General features: G+C 37.0%; 1 protein-coding gene and 1 pseudogene across 2 annotated transcripts in view; one reads left to right on the top strand and one right to left on the bottom strand.

The window, feature by feature from the left end:
• Positions 1-20,148, top strand: part of LOC309606016 (L-lactate dehydrogenase C chain) — a 59,194-nt gene that overhangs the window by 26,266 nt on the left and 12,780 nt on the right. Inside the window, exons 4-6 of the mRNA XM_082342542.1 lie at positions 5,249-5,422; positions 7,369-7,486; positions 19,998-20,121. Coding sequence (XP_082198668.1) covers positions 5,249-5,422; positions 7,369-7,486; positions 19,998-20,121 — 416 coding nt within the window. The remainder of the gene's footprint in view (positions 1-5,248; positions 5,423-7,368; positions 7,487-19,997; positions 20,122-20,148) is intronic.
• LOC309605991 (heterogeneous nuclear ribonucleoprotein A/B pseudogene) overlaps positions 7,494-20,148 on the bottom strand; it is a 62,448-nt pseudogene continuing 49,793 nt past the window's right edge. The window contains exon 2 of the transcript XR_014249634.1: positions 7,494-19,157. The product of XR_014249634.1 is annotated as a heterogeneous nuclear ribonucleoprotein A/B pseudogene (transcript). The remainder of the gene's footprint in view (positions 19,158-20,148) is intronic.

Raw genomic sequence — 20,148 nt, 5'->3', positions numbered from 1 at the left:
AGGTGCTTCGCAGCCTGTGGGATCTTCCCGGACCAGGGCTCGAACCCGTGTCCCCTGCATTGGCAGGCGAATTCTTAACCACTGCGCCACCAGGGAAGTCCCGGCATGCATGGTTCTTTTTGGGGACTTTGGTATGTAGACCTTGGCCCTGGAAATGCATACTTCTTACCATTGTTCCTGAATCCAGCTATCCCTTGATAAATTTTTTGTTACTTAAGGAAACTAGGGGTTTCCATTCCCTCCAAAGCTAACGTATAAATGTGTAACATAATGAGGTGGTGGGGCTCACTCTTGCTCTTGTAGGAGTTTCAAGAGAACATCCTGCTTGCCAGCCAAAGGAGGCTTCTCTTCCCTCGGCAATTTTGTATACAGAAGATCTGTGCCTAACCTATACTGTGGAATAAAGAGAATTCAGTGTACAGAGTGTGGTTCCCTACTTCTCTCCTTCTAAGATTTTCTTCAATAAACATTGTTTATATCTATAGCCTCTGGTGTTAGTGGTATTTGTGCATGTCACCTTTGCACAACAAGTGTTGAAAGTGGACATACTTGCCTAGTTCCTTATCTCATGGGGACTCTAGTCAGTCTTTTATCATTGAGTTTGATGTTTAATATGGGTTTTTCATTAAATTTTCTTTTCTTCATAGTTTCAGAAAGTTTTTTAAAAATCATGAATGGGTGTTGAATTTTGTCAAATGCTTTTTTCCTCAGCATCTATTGACCTTTTTACCATTATATAATGTCTTTCTTTGTCTCTAGTAAAAATTTTTGAGTGAAAGTCTATTTTTTTATTGTGGGAAAATATACATAAGTTTACCATTTTAAACATTTTAAAGTATATTATTTAGTGGCATTAAGTACATTTTATTTTGTGCAACTGCTACAACTGTCTAATGCCCAGATTTTACATCACCTAAAATGGAAACCCTGTACCCATTAAGCAGTCACTTCCCATTTCCCCTCTCTTCATACCCAGGAAACCACTAATTTGCTTTCTGTGTCTATGGATTTGCCTAGTCTGGATATTTAATATAGATGGGATCATACAACATGTGTCCTTTTGTCTTTGTCTTCTTTCACTTAGTAATATTTTTAGAGTTCATCCATGTTTCAGCATGCATCAGCACTTCATTCCTTTTTATGACTGAATAATATTCTACTGTATAGCTATACCATATTGTATTTATCTATTCATCACTTGATGGACATTTGAGTTGTTTCTACTTTTTAGCTATTGTGAATAGTGCTACTATTCATGTACAAACTTTTACTTGAACACTTGTTTTCAACTCTTTTGGGTATATACCTACGAGTAGAAATATTGGGTCATACGGTAATTCTATGTTTACTTAGTGAGTAACTGCCAAACTGTTTTCCATAGTGGCTGTATTTACATTCCCACCAGCAATTTATAAATGTTCCAGTTCTCCATATCCCCACCAACACTTGTAAACTTTCTCTATTTTTTAATTTTAGCTCTCCTAGTGGATGTGAAGTGGTATCTCATTGTGGTTTTGATTTACATTTCCCTAGTGCCTAATGACATTGAGCATCTTTTCAGTGCTTGTTAGCCATTTGTACATCTTCTTTGGGGAAATATCTATTTGAGTTCTTTGCTCATTTTAAAATTGCATTGTTTGTCTTTTGGTTGTTGAGTAATAAGAGTTCTTTGTATAATCTGGATACAAGACTCTTAGCAGATATATGATTTACAAATATATTCCCCCATTCTGTGGGCTGCCTTTTCACTCTCTTGATAGTATACTTTGATGCACAAAAATGTTTAATTTTGATGAAGTCCAATTTAATTATTTTTCCTTTTGGTGTCATACCCAAGATATCATTACCAAATCCAAAGTTATGAAGGTTTACTCTATATTTCCAGCTCTTATTTAGGTCTTTGATCCATTTTGAATTAACTTTGTACGTGGTGTGAGGTAAGGATCAAGCTTCATTCTTTTGCATGTAGATCCAGTTGTCCCAAAATTTGTTGAAGAGATTATTTTTTCCCCATGGAATTGTCTTAGCACCCTTGCTAAAATCAATTGACCATAGTAAATGGGTTTATTTCTGGACTCTTAATTCTGTTCCATTGAATGATATGTCCATCCTTATGCCAGTAGCATACTGTTTTGATTACTGTAGCTCTGTAGTAAGTTTTGAAATCAGGAAGTGTGAGTCCTTTAGCTTTGCTTTTCCTTTTCAAGATTGTTTTCACTCTTTAGGGACCTTTGTGAATTCATATGCATTTTAGGATTGGCTTTTCCATTTCTGCATAAAAGGCCTTTGGAATTTTAATAGGGATTGAGCTGAAACTGTAAATTGATTTGGGGAGTATTGCTACCTTAACAGTAGTAATTTTTCCAATCCATGAACATGGGATGTGTTTCCATTTATTTATTTCCTCTTTAATTTTTTTCAGCAATGTTTTGTAGTTTTCAGTGTACAAGTTTTGTACTTCCTTCATTAAATTTATTCCTAAGTACTTTATTATTTTTGACTCTATACTGAAAATTGAATTGTTTTCTTATTTTCCTTCTTTGATAGTTCATTGCTGGTGTATAGAAATACAACTGATTTTTGAGTGTTGATCTTGTATCCTGCAACTTTACTGAATTTATTTGTTAGCTCTAATAGGTTTTTTTGGTGCCTGTGTGTTTGTGTATTCTTTAGGATTTCCATATATAGGATGATGTCACCTGCAGATAGAGATAGTTTTACTTCTTCATTTCCAATATGGATGTGTTTTATTTCTTTTTCTTGCCTAATTATAAGTGGCTCACTTTAGATTTAAAGACACAAAATCTGCAGACAGTAAATGCTGGAGAGGGTGTGGAGAAAAGGGAGCCCTCCTACACTGTTGGTGGGAATGTAAATTGGTACAGCCACTATGGAGAACAGTATGGAGGTTCTTTAAAATACTAAAAATAGAAATACCGTATGACCCAGCAATCCCACTCTTGTGCATATACCCAGAGAAAACTGTAATTTGAAAAGATACATGCACCCCAGTGTTCACTGCAGCACTATTTACAATAGCCAGGACATGGAAGCAACCTAAATGTCCATCAACAGAGGAATGGATAAAGAAGATGTGGCACATATATACAATGGAATATTACTCAGCCATAAAAAAGAACAAAATAATGCCATTTGCAGCAACATGGGTGGACCTAGAGATTGTCATACTGAATGAAGTAAGTCAGACACAGAAAAACCAGTATCATATGATATCGCTTATATGTGGAATCTAAAAAAAAAAAAAAAGAGTACAAATGAACTTATTTACAAAACAGGAGTAAAGTCATGGATGTAGAAAACAAACTTATGGTTACCAGAGTAGAAGGGGAGGGGAGGGATAAATTGGGAGACTGGGATTGACATATACACACTGCTATATATTAAATAGATAACTAATAAGAACCTGCTGTATAGCACAAGGAACTCTACTCAGTACTCTGTAATGGACTATATGGGAAAAGAATCTAAACAACAACAAAAAAAAACAAGAGTGGATATATGTATATGTATAACTGATTCACTTTGCTGTATGCCTGAAACTAACACAACACTATAAATCAACTGTACTCCAATAAAAATTGAAAAAAAAGGGAAAAAAAACTGAAGACACAAATAAGCTGAAAGTAAAAGGATAGAAAAAGATATTTCATACAAACAGGAACCAAAAGAGAGCTGGAGTGGCTATACTGATATCACAGAAATTAGACTTTAAGACAAAAATTATTGCTGGAGACAAAGAAGAATATTATATAATGATAAAAGGGCCAATAATGGAGACAAAGAAGAATATTATATAATGATAAAAGGGCCAATAATGCAGAAAAAACATTAAAGAAAATTCTACACTGAATTATGATTTTGAAAAATAATCTCTTAGTAAACTTATGAATAAAAGGAAATTTCTTCAACCTCATAAAAGATATTTATGAAAAACCCACAGCTCGGCTTATACTCAGTGGTGAAAGACTAAATGGTTTTCCCCCTGAGACCAGGAACGAGGCAGTGAGGCTTCCTTTCACCACTTCTGTTCAACATCATGCTAGAAATTCTAGCCAGAGTAATTGAATAAAGATTTATCAAATACTTTACATCAGCTGTTTTAACTATGTTTAAAGAATTAAAGCAAACAATGTCTAAAGAACAAAAGGAAATATGAGACTGATGTCTCACCAAATAGTGAATATTAATAGATAGAAATTATTTTTTAAAAACTGAATAGAAATTCTGAGGTTAAAAACTTAACTGAAGTGAAAATTAACTGGAGGGGCAAAACAGCAGATTGAGAAGGCAGAAGAAAGAATCAGTGGACTTGAAGATAGGATAGTTGTTCAATATCTGGGCTTACTCAGGGACAGTTTCTATTGATTGCTTTTTTTCCTTTGTATGATCCATATTTCCTTATTTTGTTTAATGCCTCATAATTATTTTGTTGAAAACTGGACATTAAAAATGTATAGCAAAAAAAAAATGTATAGCAAGAAAACTCTGTAAGTCAAATTCTTCCCTCCCAGGGTTTGCTTTGCTGATGCTTGTAGTTTGTTTGTTTCATGACTTTTATGAATTAATTCTGTCATCTGTATTCTTTATTACACATGAACACAGAAGCCTTTGTTCTATTTGTTTAGTTGTCAGCCAGTGATTGGACAGAACTTTCCTTAAATATTTGGAACCAAAAGATATCTCCCAGTCTTTGCTGGAAGGCTCTGTGTGCAAGTTGGGGCATGCCTTCAACACTTAGCCAGGCAGTTTATAACTGTGCCTTAGCCTTCACTTCCTGCTTTCACAGAGCCTCATGGTTAGACAGAGCTAAAGTTTAGGATCTTCTCATGTTTTTCCTGAGCATGCACTCACCTGCATACAGCCCTAAGCCTGCACGTGACCTTATTCTAGGTAGGAGATTCTGATAGTTTAGATGAGGCTGTGGTGATGGAGAGGAAAAATCTAGGTGATCTTAAAGAGGTATAATTCACTGATTATTAAGTATACAGGTAGGCACATATGTTATTTCAAAAAAGAATCTTTTGTTTTAAAATTCTGATGGTGAATAATTTAATCTTTTAAAAACCCGTTGAGAGATTATCTTTTTGTTTTTGTTGATTTGCTTCATTTTGAACTCTGTAATGAATCTGTATCTGATTCTAAGACAATTGGTCTATCTATTCAAAAAATCAAATTGTAAAAGGAAGTTACTATGAATCTTTTTCTAACAAGAAATTTTTCTTCCTAGTGGATATTTTGACTTACGTTGTCTGGAAGATAAGTGGCTTACCTGCAACTCGTGTAATTGGAAGTGGTTGTAATCTAGACTCTGCCCGTTTTCGTTACCTAATTGGAGAGAAGTTGGGTGTACATCCCACAAGCTGCCATGGTTGGATTATTGGAGAACATGGTGATTCAAGTGGTAAGTGTAAACTCATTATCATTATATTATCACACTTCTTATCTTTAATAATGCTTTTTTTCCTTAAATATAGCTGTACAGCACTTATTTTTTTGGCATATTACTAACTTTTTCTATTCCTTTACTTTCAGTCTTTTGTGTCATTGATTTAGCTACCTCTTATAAAATAGTGCATAGAGCATATAGCTATTTTAAAATTTTATTTATTTATTTATTTATTTATTTATTTATGGCTGTGTTGGGTCTTCGTTTCTGTGCGAGGGCTTTCTCTAGTTGCGGCAAGCGGGGGCCACTCTTCATCGCGGTGCACGGGCCTCTCACTATCGCGGCCTCTCTTGTTGCAGAGCACAGGCTCCAGACGCACAGGCTCAGTAATTGTGGCTCACGGGCCCAGCTGCTCCGCGGCATGTGGGATCTTCCCAGACCAGGGCGCGAACCCGTGTCTCCTGCATTGGCAGGCAGACTCTCAACCACTGCGCCACCAGGGAAGCCCATATAGCTATTTTAAAAGTCAACGAGTGTTTGTCTGGAGCAGTTTCATTGTGATTTTAAAAACAGAGTTATTAAGATATAAAACACATCCCATAAACTTTACCCATTTAAAGTGTATTATTCACTGGCTTTTTATTCAGAGTTGTGCAACTGTCACCACAATCTAATTGTAGAAAATTTTCATCACCCCAAAAAACTCCCACTCCTGCACTCACCCCCACTCTAGCCCCAGGCAACCATTAATCTACTTTCTGACTGTATAGATTTGTTTTTCCCTGACTTTTCATAGAAATAAAATTGCTTAATATGTGATTTAAGCTATTACTTAGGTCACACGAACCATTTTCTTTTTTTAACTTAAACATTTAATCTCTTCTATACAATTAGAACTTTATACTTACAGTGTTCTCTAATTATGTCATATGTGTAAGTCTTCTTTCCATAATGCCAATAGACTTGTTGAGAATAGGCACCATTTGTTCATTTATTCAATCATCCATTTGTTTATTCAAAACATTTAATGAGCCCTTCTCTTTTCTTTATACTTCAAGGGTCGTAGTATAATAAATACTTTTGATTTGACTTAAACAAATATTTCTTTGACTAGTGCCTTAATTTGACCCTGTTGGCATGTGTTATTGTCTTAGCTCTTCCTCCTGAAAATTATTAAAAGTAATTTTGTGGGCTTCCCAGGTGGTGCAGTGGTTAAGAATCTGCCTACCAATGCAGGGGACACGGGTTCGAGCCCTGGTCCGGGAAGATCCCACGTGCCACAGAGCAACTAAGCCCGTGCGCCACAACTACTGAGCCTGTGCTCTAGAGCTCGTGAGCCACAACTACTGAGCCCACGTGCCACAACTACTGAAGCCTGTGCGCCTAGAGCCCGTGCTTCAGAACAAGAGAAGCCACCACAGTGAGAAGCCTGCACACTGCAACGAAGAGTAGCCCCCGCTCACCGCAACTAGAGAAAGCCCGCGTGCAGCAACTAAGACCCAACACAGCCAAAAATAAATAAATAAATAAATAAATAAATAAATAAATTTATATTTAAAAAAAAAGTTATTTTGCCAGATATGTTTTAATTTCTCCCATTTAGTATTCCATGATTTTATTTTTAAAAAACCATGTATGGTTTAATAGTATGGTATTAATTTATTGCTCTTTTCCCTCTTATAATATTTTATCATTTCTTATAGATTATTTTCTTTGTGGATTCTATATTTGTGTCTTGCTTAAAATGCCTCCTTATTACACAATTACAAGTAAATTCTACTACATGTTTTATAATGCTTTATAATTTTATTTTTTACATTTACCTCTTTTGTCTATTTGAAACTTATTTTTATATATGGCGTAAGGTAGTAACCTAACTTTATTCTTAAAAAACCCACTGAACTTAAACAACTGATGCAGTACTGGCAAGAAGAGTTCCTTCTGAGATTTATTTCTTTCAGTGCCCTTATGGAGTGGAGTAAACGTTGCTGGTGTTGCTCTGAAGACTCTAGACCCTAAGTTAGGAACTGATTCAGACAAGGACCAGTGGAAAAATATCCATAAGCAAGTTGTTGGAAGGTAACATTAGTCATTCACTTTCTTAGTGCCTTAATAATCTATTGTAAGAACAAATTTTGCAGACAAAAAGTATAAAAGTTGATCTCTGCTTTTTGTGAGATAAATAACATTCTGAAAATCCCCAAATTCAGATATACATAATGCATAGCTTTCTTTTGGGGAGCATTGTTCAAATCGAAAAATACACTTCTCACTTCATAAGAAGTCATATATGTTTGAGAGCAATATAGCATAGTGATTAGGAGCATGGACTTTGGAACCACGTTGCTCAGGATTTTTCAAACCTGGCTTCACCATTTATTAGTGGTGTGATATTGGGAGGTTATTTAAAATATTGAAAGCTCAGTTTCCTCATATTTAAAATGAGGATAGTAATAGAGCCAACCTTAGAGGGCTATTATGAAGAGTAAATGACTTAGTACGTGTAGAATGCTTAGAATGGTACCCAGAACTGATTAATTAACTGATTAAGTTCAAAAGACTTGATGAAAAGAAACATGAAACTGATGCAGATGATCAGAAGTTAACTAATTAGGTTTACTTATAAATGAAGTGTCTGACTCTGTACACATCCCCTGAATAGCATACATGATTCTCCTTCATGCTTTAAACAAGATACATATTAGTAAAATTATAGAACTTAGAAATCACTTTTGGATATTCAAAACTGGAATATTAAATCTACAAAAGCACATGTCTATTGAATGTATATTTATGATAGCAACCCTACAAAAATGTATAAGAATTAGGGCAGAGACTAAAAAGGCACACAATATAACAAAAAAGTTATTATGGGTTAGTTTTATTCTCTACATGACTTTTAGTTAAAAAAAATAAATTATATTATTTTCTGATCTTAAAGCACATGACCCCTTTAGTGGGTATAGAGTTTCAGTTTGGGAAGATGAAAAAGTTCTGGAGAGGATGGTGGTAATGGTGGTAAAACATTGTTTAAGTACTTAATGCCATTGAACTGTATGCTTAAAATGGTTTAAATGGCAAATTTTACCACAATTACAAAAAATAAAATAAAATGAGTATTGTACATGGCTACCGATAGTGGTCTAGAGTTCAGACTGTCAAACTAACAGTACATAATAGACTTTAATCTAGCATTAAGTTTATCTAGCTTAGTGAAAGGATACTGGACAGAAAACACAGTATGGAATATTAGCATTTACTTCAGGAGGTGTTTCAAATGCTAAGGTGTAGCTTCCAGGCCCCATCACTATAGGGGGCACACTCAGTTGCAACGGATGAGAGCAGACTACCCCAGCACAGGAAAGCCACTGCCTTTGTGTCCCAGCAGTTTTTAATACAGTTCTTGTCACATAGGTCTCAGGATTTGCATGCTTGTTCCCAGTCTTCTAGTCCTGGTGCAATGCACACATCAAGAGTTACATAGGGCTTCCCAGGTGGCGCAGTGGATAAGAATCTGCCTGTCAATGCAGAGGACACAGTTTCGATCCCTTGTCTGGGAAGATCCCACATGCCGCAGAGCAACTAAGCCCGTGTGCCACAACTACTGAGCTCACGTGCCACAACTACTGAAGCCCGCATGCCTAAAGCCTGTGCTCCACAACAAGAGAAGCCACCGCAATGAGAAGCCCGCACACCGCAACAAAGAGTAGCCCCTGCTCTCCACAACTAGAGAAAGCCCGCGCGTAGCAATGAAAACCCAATGCAGCCAAAAATAAATAAATGAAGACCCAACGCAGCCAAATATAAATAAATAAATAAATTTTTTTAAAAAAGAGTTACATAATATGCAATGCTGATAACCTTGTTCCATTACGATTACTATTCCACATTTATCTTAAATAATTTATACATAAATAATTTATGTATTTTATTTTTTTTCCTATTTCTTTAATTGTGATAAAATACACATAACATAAAATTTACCATCTTAATCATTTTAAGTGTATAGTTCAATGGTATAAAAACCATTCATAATCTTCTGTAACCATACCACCATCCATCTCATAACTCTTCATAATTTAAGACTGAAACTCTGTATCCATGAAACAATCCCTCCCCATTAATCCCTCACCCCAGGCGCTGGCTACCACCTTTCTACTTTCTGTTTCTATGATTTTGACTACTCTATCATATAAGTGAAATCATACAGTATTTGTCTTTTCGTGGCTAGTTTATTTCACTTAGCATAATGTCCTTAAGGTTCATCCGTGTTATAGCATATGTCAGAGTTTCCTTTTTAAGCTGAATGATATTCTATTGTATGTAAATATACCACATATTGCTTATCCATTCGTCTCTTTTTTTAAATTAATTTATTTATTTTATTTATGGCTGTGTTGGGTCTTCGTTTCTGTGCGAGGGCTTTCTCTAGTTGCGGCAAGTGGGGGCCACTCTTCATCGCGGTGCGTGGGCCTTTCATTATCGCGGCCTCTCTTGTTGCGGAGCACAGGCTCCAGACGCGCAGGCTCAGTAATTGTGGCTCACGGGCCTAGTTGCTCCGCAGCATGTGGGATCTTCCCAGACCAGGGCTCGAACCCGTGTCCCCTGCATTGGCAGGCAGATTCTCAACCACTGCGCCACCAGGGAAGCCCCATTCGTCTCTTGATGGACTCTTGGGTTGCTTCCATGCTTTAGCTATTGTGAATAATGCTGCTATGAACATGGGTGTACAAGATCCTGCTTTCAGTTCTTTTGGGTATATACCCATAAGTGGAATTGCTGTATCATGTGGTAATTCGATTTTTAGTTTTTTTGAGGAATCACCATACTGTTTTCCACAGTGGCTATACCATTTTACATTCCTACTAGTAGTGTACAGGAATTCCAATTTCTCCAAATCCTCACCAACACTTGTTGTTTTCTTTTTTTTTTCTCTTTATTTTATTTTTTTTAAATTAATTAATTTATTTTTGGCTGTGTTGGGTCTTCCTTTCTGTGCGAGGGCTTTCTCTAGTTGCGGCAAGCGGGGGCCACTCTTCATCGCGGTGCGTGGGCCTCTCACTATTGCGGCATCTCTTGTTGCGGAGCACAGGCTCCAGACGCACAGGCTCAGCAGTTGTGGCTCACGGGCCCAGTCGCTCCGCGGCATGCGGGATCTTCCCAGACCAGGGCTCGAACCCGTGTCCCCCGCACTGGCAGGCGGACTCCCAACCACTGTGCCACCAGGGAAGCCCTGTTGTTTTCTGCTTGATAGTAGTCATCCTAATGGATGTGAGGTGGTATCTCATTGTAGTTTTGGTTTGCATTTCCCTAATTAGTGATGCTGAGCATTTTGTCATGTGCTAATAGGCCATCTGTATATCTTCTTTGGAGAAATGTCTGTTCAAGTCTTTTGCCCACTTTTGAATTGGGTTGTTTGTTTTGTTGTTATTGTTGTTGTTGTTGAGTTTTAAGAGTCCTGTCTATATTCTGGATATTAATCTCTCATCAGATAACTTACAAATATTTTCTTCCATTCCATAGGTTCTTTTTTTACTCTTTTTATAGTGTCTTTGATGTGCAAAACTTAAAAATTTTCATGAAATCCATTTGTCTGTTTTTTCTCTTGTTACCTTTTGTGTTCTGTCCAAGAAATCATTGCCAAATGCAATGTCGTGAAGCTTTTGCCCTATGTTTTCATGTAAGAGTATCATAGTTTTAGGTCTTACATTCAGATCTTTGATTCATTTTGAATTCATTTTTGTAAATGCTGTTATGTCAGGGTTTAGTTTTAATCTTTTGCACGTGGATATCCAGTTTCTCCAGCACCATTTGTTGAAAAGACTGCCCTTTTCCCATTCAATGGTCTTGGCACACTTTTTGAAAATCAGTTGAATGTCAGATATGTAGGTTTATTTCTGGGCTTTCTATTCTATCCCATTGGGTCTGTATGTTTGTCTTGATACCAGTACTATACAGTTTTGATTACTGTAGCTTTGTAGTAAGTTTTGAAATCAGGTAGTGTGAGTCCTTCAGCTTTCAAGATTGTTTTGGCTCTTTAGAGTCTCTTGAGATTCCATATGAATTTTAGGGTGGGTTTTTCTACTTCTGCAAAAAATATCTTTGGGAATTTGATGGGAATTTCACTGAATCTATAGATGGTTTGGGGTAGTATTAACATCTTAATAATATTAAGTCTCCAATCCATGAACATAAGATGTGTTTCCATTTATTTATGTCTTCTTTAATTTCTTTCAGCAAAGTTTTATGGTTTTCATTGTACAAGTCTTTCACCTCCTTGGTTAAGTTAATTCCTAAGTATTTTATTCTTTTTGATGCTATTGTAAATGGGATTGATTTCTTAATTTCCTTTTCAGATTGTTCATTGTCATTATATAGAAATGCAATTTTTTAATGTTGACTTTGTATCCTGCTACTTTACCAAATTCATTTATTAGTTCAGCAGTTTTTTTTTGTGTGTGTATAGAATCTTTACAGTTTTCTGCATGTAAGATCATGTCATCTATAAGTAGAGATACTTTCATTTCTTCCTTTCCAATTTGAATGCCTTTTATTTCTCTTTCTTACCTAATTGCTCTGGATAGAACTTGCAATACTGTGTTGAATGGAAGTGGCAAAAGTGAGCATCCTTGCCTTATTCCTGACCTTAAAGGAAAAGCTTTTAGTTTTTCACTGTTGAGTATGACCTTCACTGTGGGTTTTTCATATATGGCTTTTATTATGTTGAGGTAGTTTCCTTCTATTCCTAGTTTCTTGAGTGTTTTTATCATGAAAAGGTGTTGAATTTTGTCAAACGATTTTTATGCATCAGTTGAGATAATAATGTGGTTTTCCTCCTTTATTCTCTTAATGTGGTGTATTACATTGGTGGATTTTGGTATGTTGAACCATCCTTGCATTCCAGGAATAAATCATGGTGTATAATCCATTAAATACTGTTGAATTTGGTTTGCTAGTATTTTGTTGAGGATTTTTGCCTCATTGTTCATAAGGGATAATGGTCTCTAGTTCTTTTTTCTCTTCTTTCTTTTTTTTTTCCTAAGATACAATTTACTCTTTACAACCAGGGTCCACAGGTCCAGGCTGCAGAGCGGCAGCAGGAAGCAGACACTCCAATCTGGTTCTGGGTAACCTGGTAATAAAAATGAGCCCATAATGCCCCTCTGGCCTCTTGAGACACCACAGGCTCACTGCCTAAAATAACTAGAGCTCTGGAAATATTAAATAGAAGAGTGATTTCCAGGGGGGAAATTTTAAATAAGATGCACATGGGAAAGGCCATAGAAAGTTTGCCAAGTGAAATTTGGTACATAATTGTGTTCACTTGATATCCAAAGTGTGTGTGGTCAGTCGAGCACTCCTGCCAAAGCCTCAGTATGGCTTGTAGTTATTCTAATGGCCACCGTGTTGCTGGCTTTTCCCAAAATTTGTACCACCCTGACTGTAGTCGTAGCCGGGGCCTAATAGCCATAAGGTGAGTAGTCACAGCTGACATAGCTGGGTCCATAGTCCTGCTGGTAGCTGTAGCCCTGGTTCCAGTAGCTGCCATAGCCCTGATTCCTACTCTGACTCTGACCTCCTCCACTTCCACCACCACCACCGCTGCCTCGGTTCCCTTGGTTGCCACCCCCATGGCCCCCAGAGCCATACTGCTGCTGTTGATAAACCTCTTTGGGCTGAGCCACCTTGATTTCACACTTACTTCTGCTGATGGTGTGGAACTTTTTCTCCAGAACTTTCTTCACAGGTTCCTCTTCTTTAAAGGTGGTAAAAACAAAGGCTCGTCTTTTGTTCGACTTTGGATCCATTGGAAGCTCAATGGCTTCAATCTCCCCAAACTCGCCGACGTACTCCCTGATCTTCTCCTCAGTGGCTTCAGGATTCAGACCCCCCACAAAAATTTTCTTTACTGGCTCTTTCTTCATGGCCATGGCTTTTTTGGGGTCAGTGACACAGCCATCCAGTCTGTGCTCCTTCTGATCTAGAACCTTCTCCACACTGGCTGCACCTTTGAAGAGGATAAACCCAAACCCTCTTGACCAGCCAGTGTTGGGATCCATTTGTATTGTACAGTCAACGACCTCTCCAAATTTGGTAAAATAGTCCTTTAGGTCCTTTTTGCTGGTATCCCAGCTCAGGCCACCAATGAACAGTTTTCCCACATCCTTCTCGTTCTTGCTGGCGTTTATCTAGTTGCCTTCCTTGCCATTCTGGTTGCTAGCCTGGGGCGCTGTGCTCCCGCCTTCAGCACTTGCCACGACCCCGGTGCCGGCCGGCGACTCGCCTTCGGGGGTGGCCTCGTGTCCGTTGTTGGTGGCGCCCGTTGTCTCCATGGGCTGCTCCTCACCCGCTTTCGACATGCTAGGCCATGGCGTGCAGCTCCAACCCAGAAGCTTGCCCGGGCCTGTGTGGTGCCTCTGCCTCTAGTTTTTTTCTTATACTGACTTTGTCTGGCCTTGGTAAATGGGTAATGCTTAGAATCAGTAATAATGGCTCCACTTTCATTTCTGATTTTAGTAATTTGAGTCTTCTCTCTTTTTTCTTAATTCATCTAGCTAAAAGTTGTCAATTTGTTGATCTTTTCAAAGAACCATTGATTTTTTTCTATTGTTTTTCCATTCTCTGTTTTGTTATTTCTGATCTTTATTATTTACTTCCATTTGCTAGATTTGGGTTTAATTTGTTCTTTTTTTTCTAGTTCCTTAAGTTGTAACATTAGATTGTTAATTTGACATCTTTCTTGTTTTTTAATGTAAGCATATATGGCTATAAGTTTACCCTTTAGCACTGCTTTCTCTCTGACCAATAAGTTTTATGTTATGTTTTCATTTTCATTCATCTCTAGGTATTTCCTAATTTCCATTGTGCTTTCTTCTTTGATCCATTAGGCTGTTATAGAGTGTGCTTTTTAATTTCCACAAATTTGTGAATTTTCCAGTGTTACTTCTGTTACTGATTTCTAAATTCACCTTGTTGTGTCAGAGAATATACTTTGTATGATGCCTGTCTTTTTAAATCTATTGAGACTTAATTTGTGGCATAACGTATGGTCTATTCTCGAAAATATCCCATGTGCACTTGAGGAGAATGTAGATGCTGTTGTTGTTGGGTAAAGTGTTCTGTTTGTCTGTTAGATCTAGTTGGTCTATGGTGTTGAACTCTCTATTTCCTTACTTACCTTCTGTTTGATTGATCTATCCATTATTGAAAGTCAGGTATTGAAGTCTTCAATTGTTATTGTAGAACTGTCTATTTCTCCCTTCAATTTTGTCAGTTTTTGCTTCACGATGGTCTGCTATTAGATGCATACATGTTTATAATTATTGTTTTATTTTCTTTCATTTTCTTTCTTGAACCTCTAATTAGTATGTAATGTCCTTCTTTGCCTATTGTAAACTTTTTTGATTTGAAGTCTATTTTATCTGACATTAGTATAGCCACCCCTGCTCCCTTTTGGTTACTATTTGCATAAAATATCTTTTTCCATTCTTTCACTTTTAATCTATTTGTGTCTTTGGCTTTAAAGTAAGTTTCATGTTGACAGCATGTACTTGGCTCATGTGTTTTGATCCATTCTGTCAGTCTCTTTAGATTGGAGGGTGTAATTTGTTTACATTTAAAGTAATTACTGATAAGGGGGGCTTCTGTCATTGCGCTATTTGTTTTCTATATGCCTTAGAGCTTCTTGTTTCTCATTTCCTGCATTACTGTCTTCTTTTGTGTTTATTTTTTGTAGTGAAATATTTAAACTCCTGTCTCATTTTCTTTTGTATATATCCTATAGCTATTATAGCTATTTTCATTTTGGTTGCCATGGGGGATTACCTTTAGCACCCTAAAGTTATAATACTCTTATTTGAATTTCTACCAGCTTAACTTCAATAACATACAAAACCTCTGCTTCTTCATAGTTCCATCCTCACCTCTTTTGATCGTTGATGTCACAAAATTGCATCTTTACACACTGTTTGCCCCAAAATATAAACTAATAATTCTTTTAAATGCAGTTGTTTCTTAAATTTGAAAATGGGAGTTACACACCAAAGTCACAGTAATACTAGCTTTTAGACTAATTTTTTAAAAATGTATTTAGTCTCTTAAATTATGCAGAAAACAAAAAGTATAAGTATAAACCATTGTTAAAATATTACTAGCTTTTATAACTGCCCATGCATTTACCTTTACTGAGATCTTTATTTTTTCACATGGCTTCAAGTTACTGTTTATTTCACCCTGCAGGACTGCCTTGAGTATTTCTTGCAGGACTGGTCTAGTGGTGATGAACTCCCTCAGCTTTTGTTTCTTTGGCAAAGTCTTAATTTTTCCCTCACTTTTGAAGAACAATTTTGCTGGATATAAGATATGATTCTTGGTTGACAGTTGTTTTCTTTTTATCACTTTAAATATATCTGCCCAGTACCTTCTGGCCTCCAAAGTTTCTGGTGAGAAATCTGCTGATGATCTTATTTTTCACTTTTCTTCAGTCTTTTTTTCTTTCTGTTCCTCAGTCAGTAATTTCCATTGTCCTATCTTCAAGTTTGCTGATTCTGTCTTCTGCCTGCTCAAATCTGTTTTTTAGTCCATCTAGTGATTTTTTTCATTTCAGTTATTGTGCTTTTCAGCTCTAGAATTTTGGGGGTGGGGGTTCTTATTAGGTTTTATATTTCTTTATTGATATTTCCATTTTGTTCACGCATCATTTTCTTGACTTCCTCTACATCTTCCTTTAGTTCTTTGAGTGTCTTTAAGACAGTTGTTTTAAAGTCTTTGTCTAGTATATCTGCCATCAGTTTTTTTTCCCCCAGGGACAGTTTCTGTTGATTCATTTTTTCCTTTGAATGGGCCATACTTTTATATTTCTTTGTATGCCTTGTGATTTTTTGTTGTTGTTGTTGAAAACTGGATGTTTGAATCTAATAATATGACAATTTTATCAGATTCTATCCCTTCCCCAGGGTTTGCTGGGTTTTTGTTGTTATTGTTATTGCTTTTGTTTTTTGATTGTTGAAGGCTGCTTCTGTGCCAGGGACCAACCTGAGGTGTACTCTTAAGGTCTTTGAGGTTGTTTCTAGGCCTGTGCTTTTCCCTGGGCATACGTGGTTACTTTCTAATTTCCCCCAAATATGCAACTGCTTTTGTATGTTCTGGTCTTTAATGTCTGGCTCCCAAGAGGGGAAAAAGAAATATTAAGGGAAAGGGTGCCTGCCCTTTACATTCCTTGGAGGTTACTTTAGCCAGAGGGGGAGAGGCTTACAACAGTTGTGGGGAGGTGCAACAACAATGGCTTTGCCCTCTTTGTCTACACCTCTGTCATCAGAAGCAGTAATCAGTCATTAGAGAACAGATCTCTGATATTTGGAGGAAAGGGTGCTTTTCACAGGCTGTGCACAAACTGCTTTGGGTACATGCAAACAGCCCTGCTACTCTGCTAAGGGCTGAAATTGGCTGAAATTAACCACAGTTTAACATACAAACCTTCCCCTGGAAATCTCAAGCTTTCAGAAGACTCCAGAGTTCCCCCAAAAGTTATATCAGACAGATTCTGGCAGTGCAGTAATTGTCTAGTTGGGGAGATAGATTCCTGGTGCTTCCTACTTCTCCATCTTCCTAGAATCCTCAAGTATTTAACAGATTTTTAAACCTAGAAAACTGTTTTGTGAAAAAGCCAACTCAAAGTCATCTTCCCAGATACTCCTGCCTTTTTGGAAAGGGTCCATACCTGCTGTTAACCATTTACCCATGACCTGGGTGATTATCTTTGTATCATATATTCTTCATAGTTCCTGTGACAAACATGTCCTAATATTTTACACATAGAAAAAAAACAAGCTTGTATACCTATAATCACCAGGATCTGTAAGATCCAATAGGTAACCAAAATCCCTCACCAGATGTTTTGGTAATTCTTAACTAATTGGACAATCTTTTTTTGCCCTTTTATTTACTATCACTTGTACCTTATTAAAGTTATTGATAGATGCATTTGTGTGTTCAGTTTCTCTAAAGCAAATTTATTTCTTCTTCTAGTCAAACTATTTCCACATCAATTGGAAGTTTCAGGTCAATCTCCCAAAATATCTTTTCACTGTGATAATTTTTATTGGTATGTTTCATTTTCTTAAATTTCCTTAAGGGGACCTACAAACCTTTGTTATGCCACATAGCTTTGGATAAGAGATTAAATTAATGCCTAGCAAATGAAACCTATGTTAATATTACAGTATCATTTCATATCTTAACAAAAACGTCCCTTACCCATATATTGTACCATATATTTCCAGTTACAGGGACCACTAGAGGCCATTTCCCAGTAAATGCAGGAATCTAACTGATCTGGAGGCTCAGTTATAACCCAGCCACTAAGGAACATGTTTTAGCCAATACTGGTTTCCAGATGTCATGGAGTAGCCCATCTTTATAGGGGGGTCACAGTGTTAGGCTTTTGTCTGCCCAATCCCAGATGATTGTACTACAGGGACTGTTAGTTTCTTTTTCATTTGAAACACTATTGCTATAAGGGAATAGTGATTAAGATCACATTTTCCACTGAAGTCCTGTATGATCTGAATACCAAACACTGCAACACATTACAGATCAGTACTCATTCCAGTTAGTCCTCTCAACAATGCAGTGTCCAGCATTAAATTATTTGCCCCTTGTTCATTTAGCAGAGGATTTATAGTTACAAAGAATCCTCAGGATACTGCTGGTACTTATCTAAAAATGACTCAACTCTTTTATATTATAGCCTCTGATTTTCCAGTGCCTAACTAACAATTGCAGGGGAGTGACATCCTGATTTAATAGGATGTCTTTCCAGGTTCTGAATAGAGCATTTAGTTTACAACATGGGTCAGTTTTTGTCTTAAAATACCAGCCTTGAAACTGCTTGTTCTCTATCCTCCCTTTTTACACCAGCGGTTTTAATTTCATTAGGATGGTTAATAGCAACTAAAGGATTATGTTTTTAGCCATTTTCTTCTCAACCCTCTTCTCTTTCTCAAGGCCTTTTTTTAATTCCTGAGAGGATAAGCCTGTCATCCAGATTCTACTGGTAAGATTTGTCCCCACTTATCTACTGCAAAGCTTTCTTCAACTCATACACCACTAGTCAATCAATCTCTAGGCAAAACTTTCCTTCCTTTCTTTTTACTTACCCCACAGAGTCTTGGTTATATTGAGGATCTGAAAGTTAATTTTAATTTTGACATCAATCCTCATGGCCTCTAGTAGTGCCCCTGGTTTTGGATTGATAGTCAAATCACAGGACACCACAATAAGTGTAGTCCAGGCCCAACTTTCCTGTGTTGAGCTGGTCCATTTACACATCAGTGTAATTTGCTACCAAGTGTGTTGTGTGCAGTCCTGGGGCCTTGAAACTGTGCCTAGGTAGTTGCAAGACCATCTGATACAAATAATGATACTGTACATTCTGTGTTTCTTGTCCTGGATCCTTTTCTCAAAACTATATAAACTAAGAGCTAGGTTAAAACTTCTTTGTCCTGTGAGTTTTACTGTCAATCCAAACCCGAGATCGCTGTTGGTGGCAATGCAAAAATAAAATACATATTTATTGTAGAAAATAAGAAAATTCATAAGCATAAAGAAGATAACGTCACCCCGGGGCTTCCCTGGTGGTGCAGTGGTTAAGAATCCGCCTGCCAAGGCAGGGGACATGGGTTCGAGCCCTAGTCCGGGAAGATCCCACATGCCGCGGAGCAACTAAGCCCGTGCGCCACAACTACTGAGCCTGCACTCTAGAGCCCACGAGCCACAACTGCTGAGCCCACGCGCCTAGAGCCTATGGTCTGCAATAAGAGAAGCCACTGCAATGAGAAGCCCACACACCGCAATGAAGAGCAGCCCCCGCTCGCCGCAACTAGAGAAAGCCCGTGTGCAGCAATGAAGACTCAATGCAGCCAAAATATTAATTAATTAATTTTAAAAAGAAGATAATCTCACCTGTAAGCCTGTCACTCAAAAATAATCACTATTAATAATTTGGTGGATTGATATGATTCTAAAGTTCCTATAAAAATGCATTATGTTTTTTACAAGGCTGAGATAAGAAATTACATAATGTTTAGGATTATGCTGTTTTCCTTTGAAAATGTATCATGAACATTTCCCCATACTTCAGTATGTTGTTGATTTAATAATATATTCTTGGGAAAAATGTGTAACTTGGCTTATAATTATATGAAATTTAAATTTACATTGGCACCTTAGTAACAATATTATGTGGTCAGCAAGATATATATGCTAACTTTCAAGGTGATCAGATTCTATGTTTGGATATTTAAGAAAAAATTTAAAACTAAGTTTCATTTTGAGTGACACAATGACCTAATATTCCACCTTTATGATAAATGAAGTGTGAATTATTATTTGAAGTGAATAATGAAGTTTATGAGAATAATATAGAAAATTTTATTGCCTATTCATAAATAATTTCAAGAAGACATCTCTGAGAAAATTTTAAGAGTGGTATTGACATGTAGGTTGCTTCAGAACAGATGCTTGAAAAATATTATGTTCTCTCTGAATCAACTTCTCATGAATTTGATTTTCTTACTTTCCACAACTGTAGTGCCTATGAGATTATCAAGCTGAAGGGGTATACCTCTTGGGCTGTTGGACTGTCTGTGACAGATCTGGTAGGATCAATTATGAAAAATCTCAGGAGAGTGCATCCAGTTTCCACTATGGTTAAGGTAGGCTTAAATAGAATCTTCACTGAT

The sequence above is a fragment of the Balaenoptera borealis genome (genome assembly GCF_965194805.1).
Source record: "Balaenoptera borealis genome assembly, chromosome: 11".
Classification (NCBI taxonomy): domain Eukaryota; kingdom Metazoa; phylum Chordata; class Mammalia; order Artiodactyla; family Balaenopteridae; genus Balaenoptera; species Balaenoptera borealis.
This window is presented reverse-complemented; position numbering and strand designations above follow the sequence as displayed.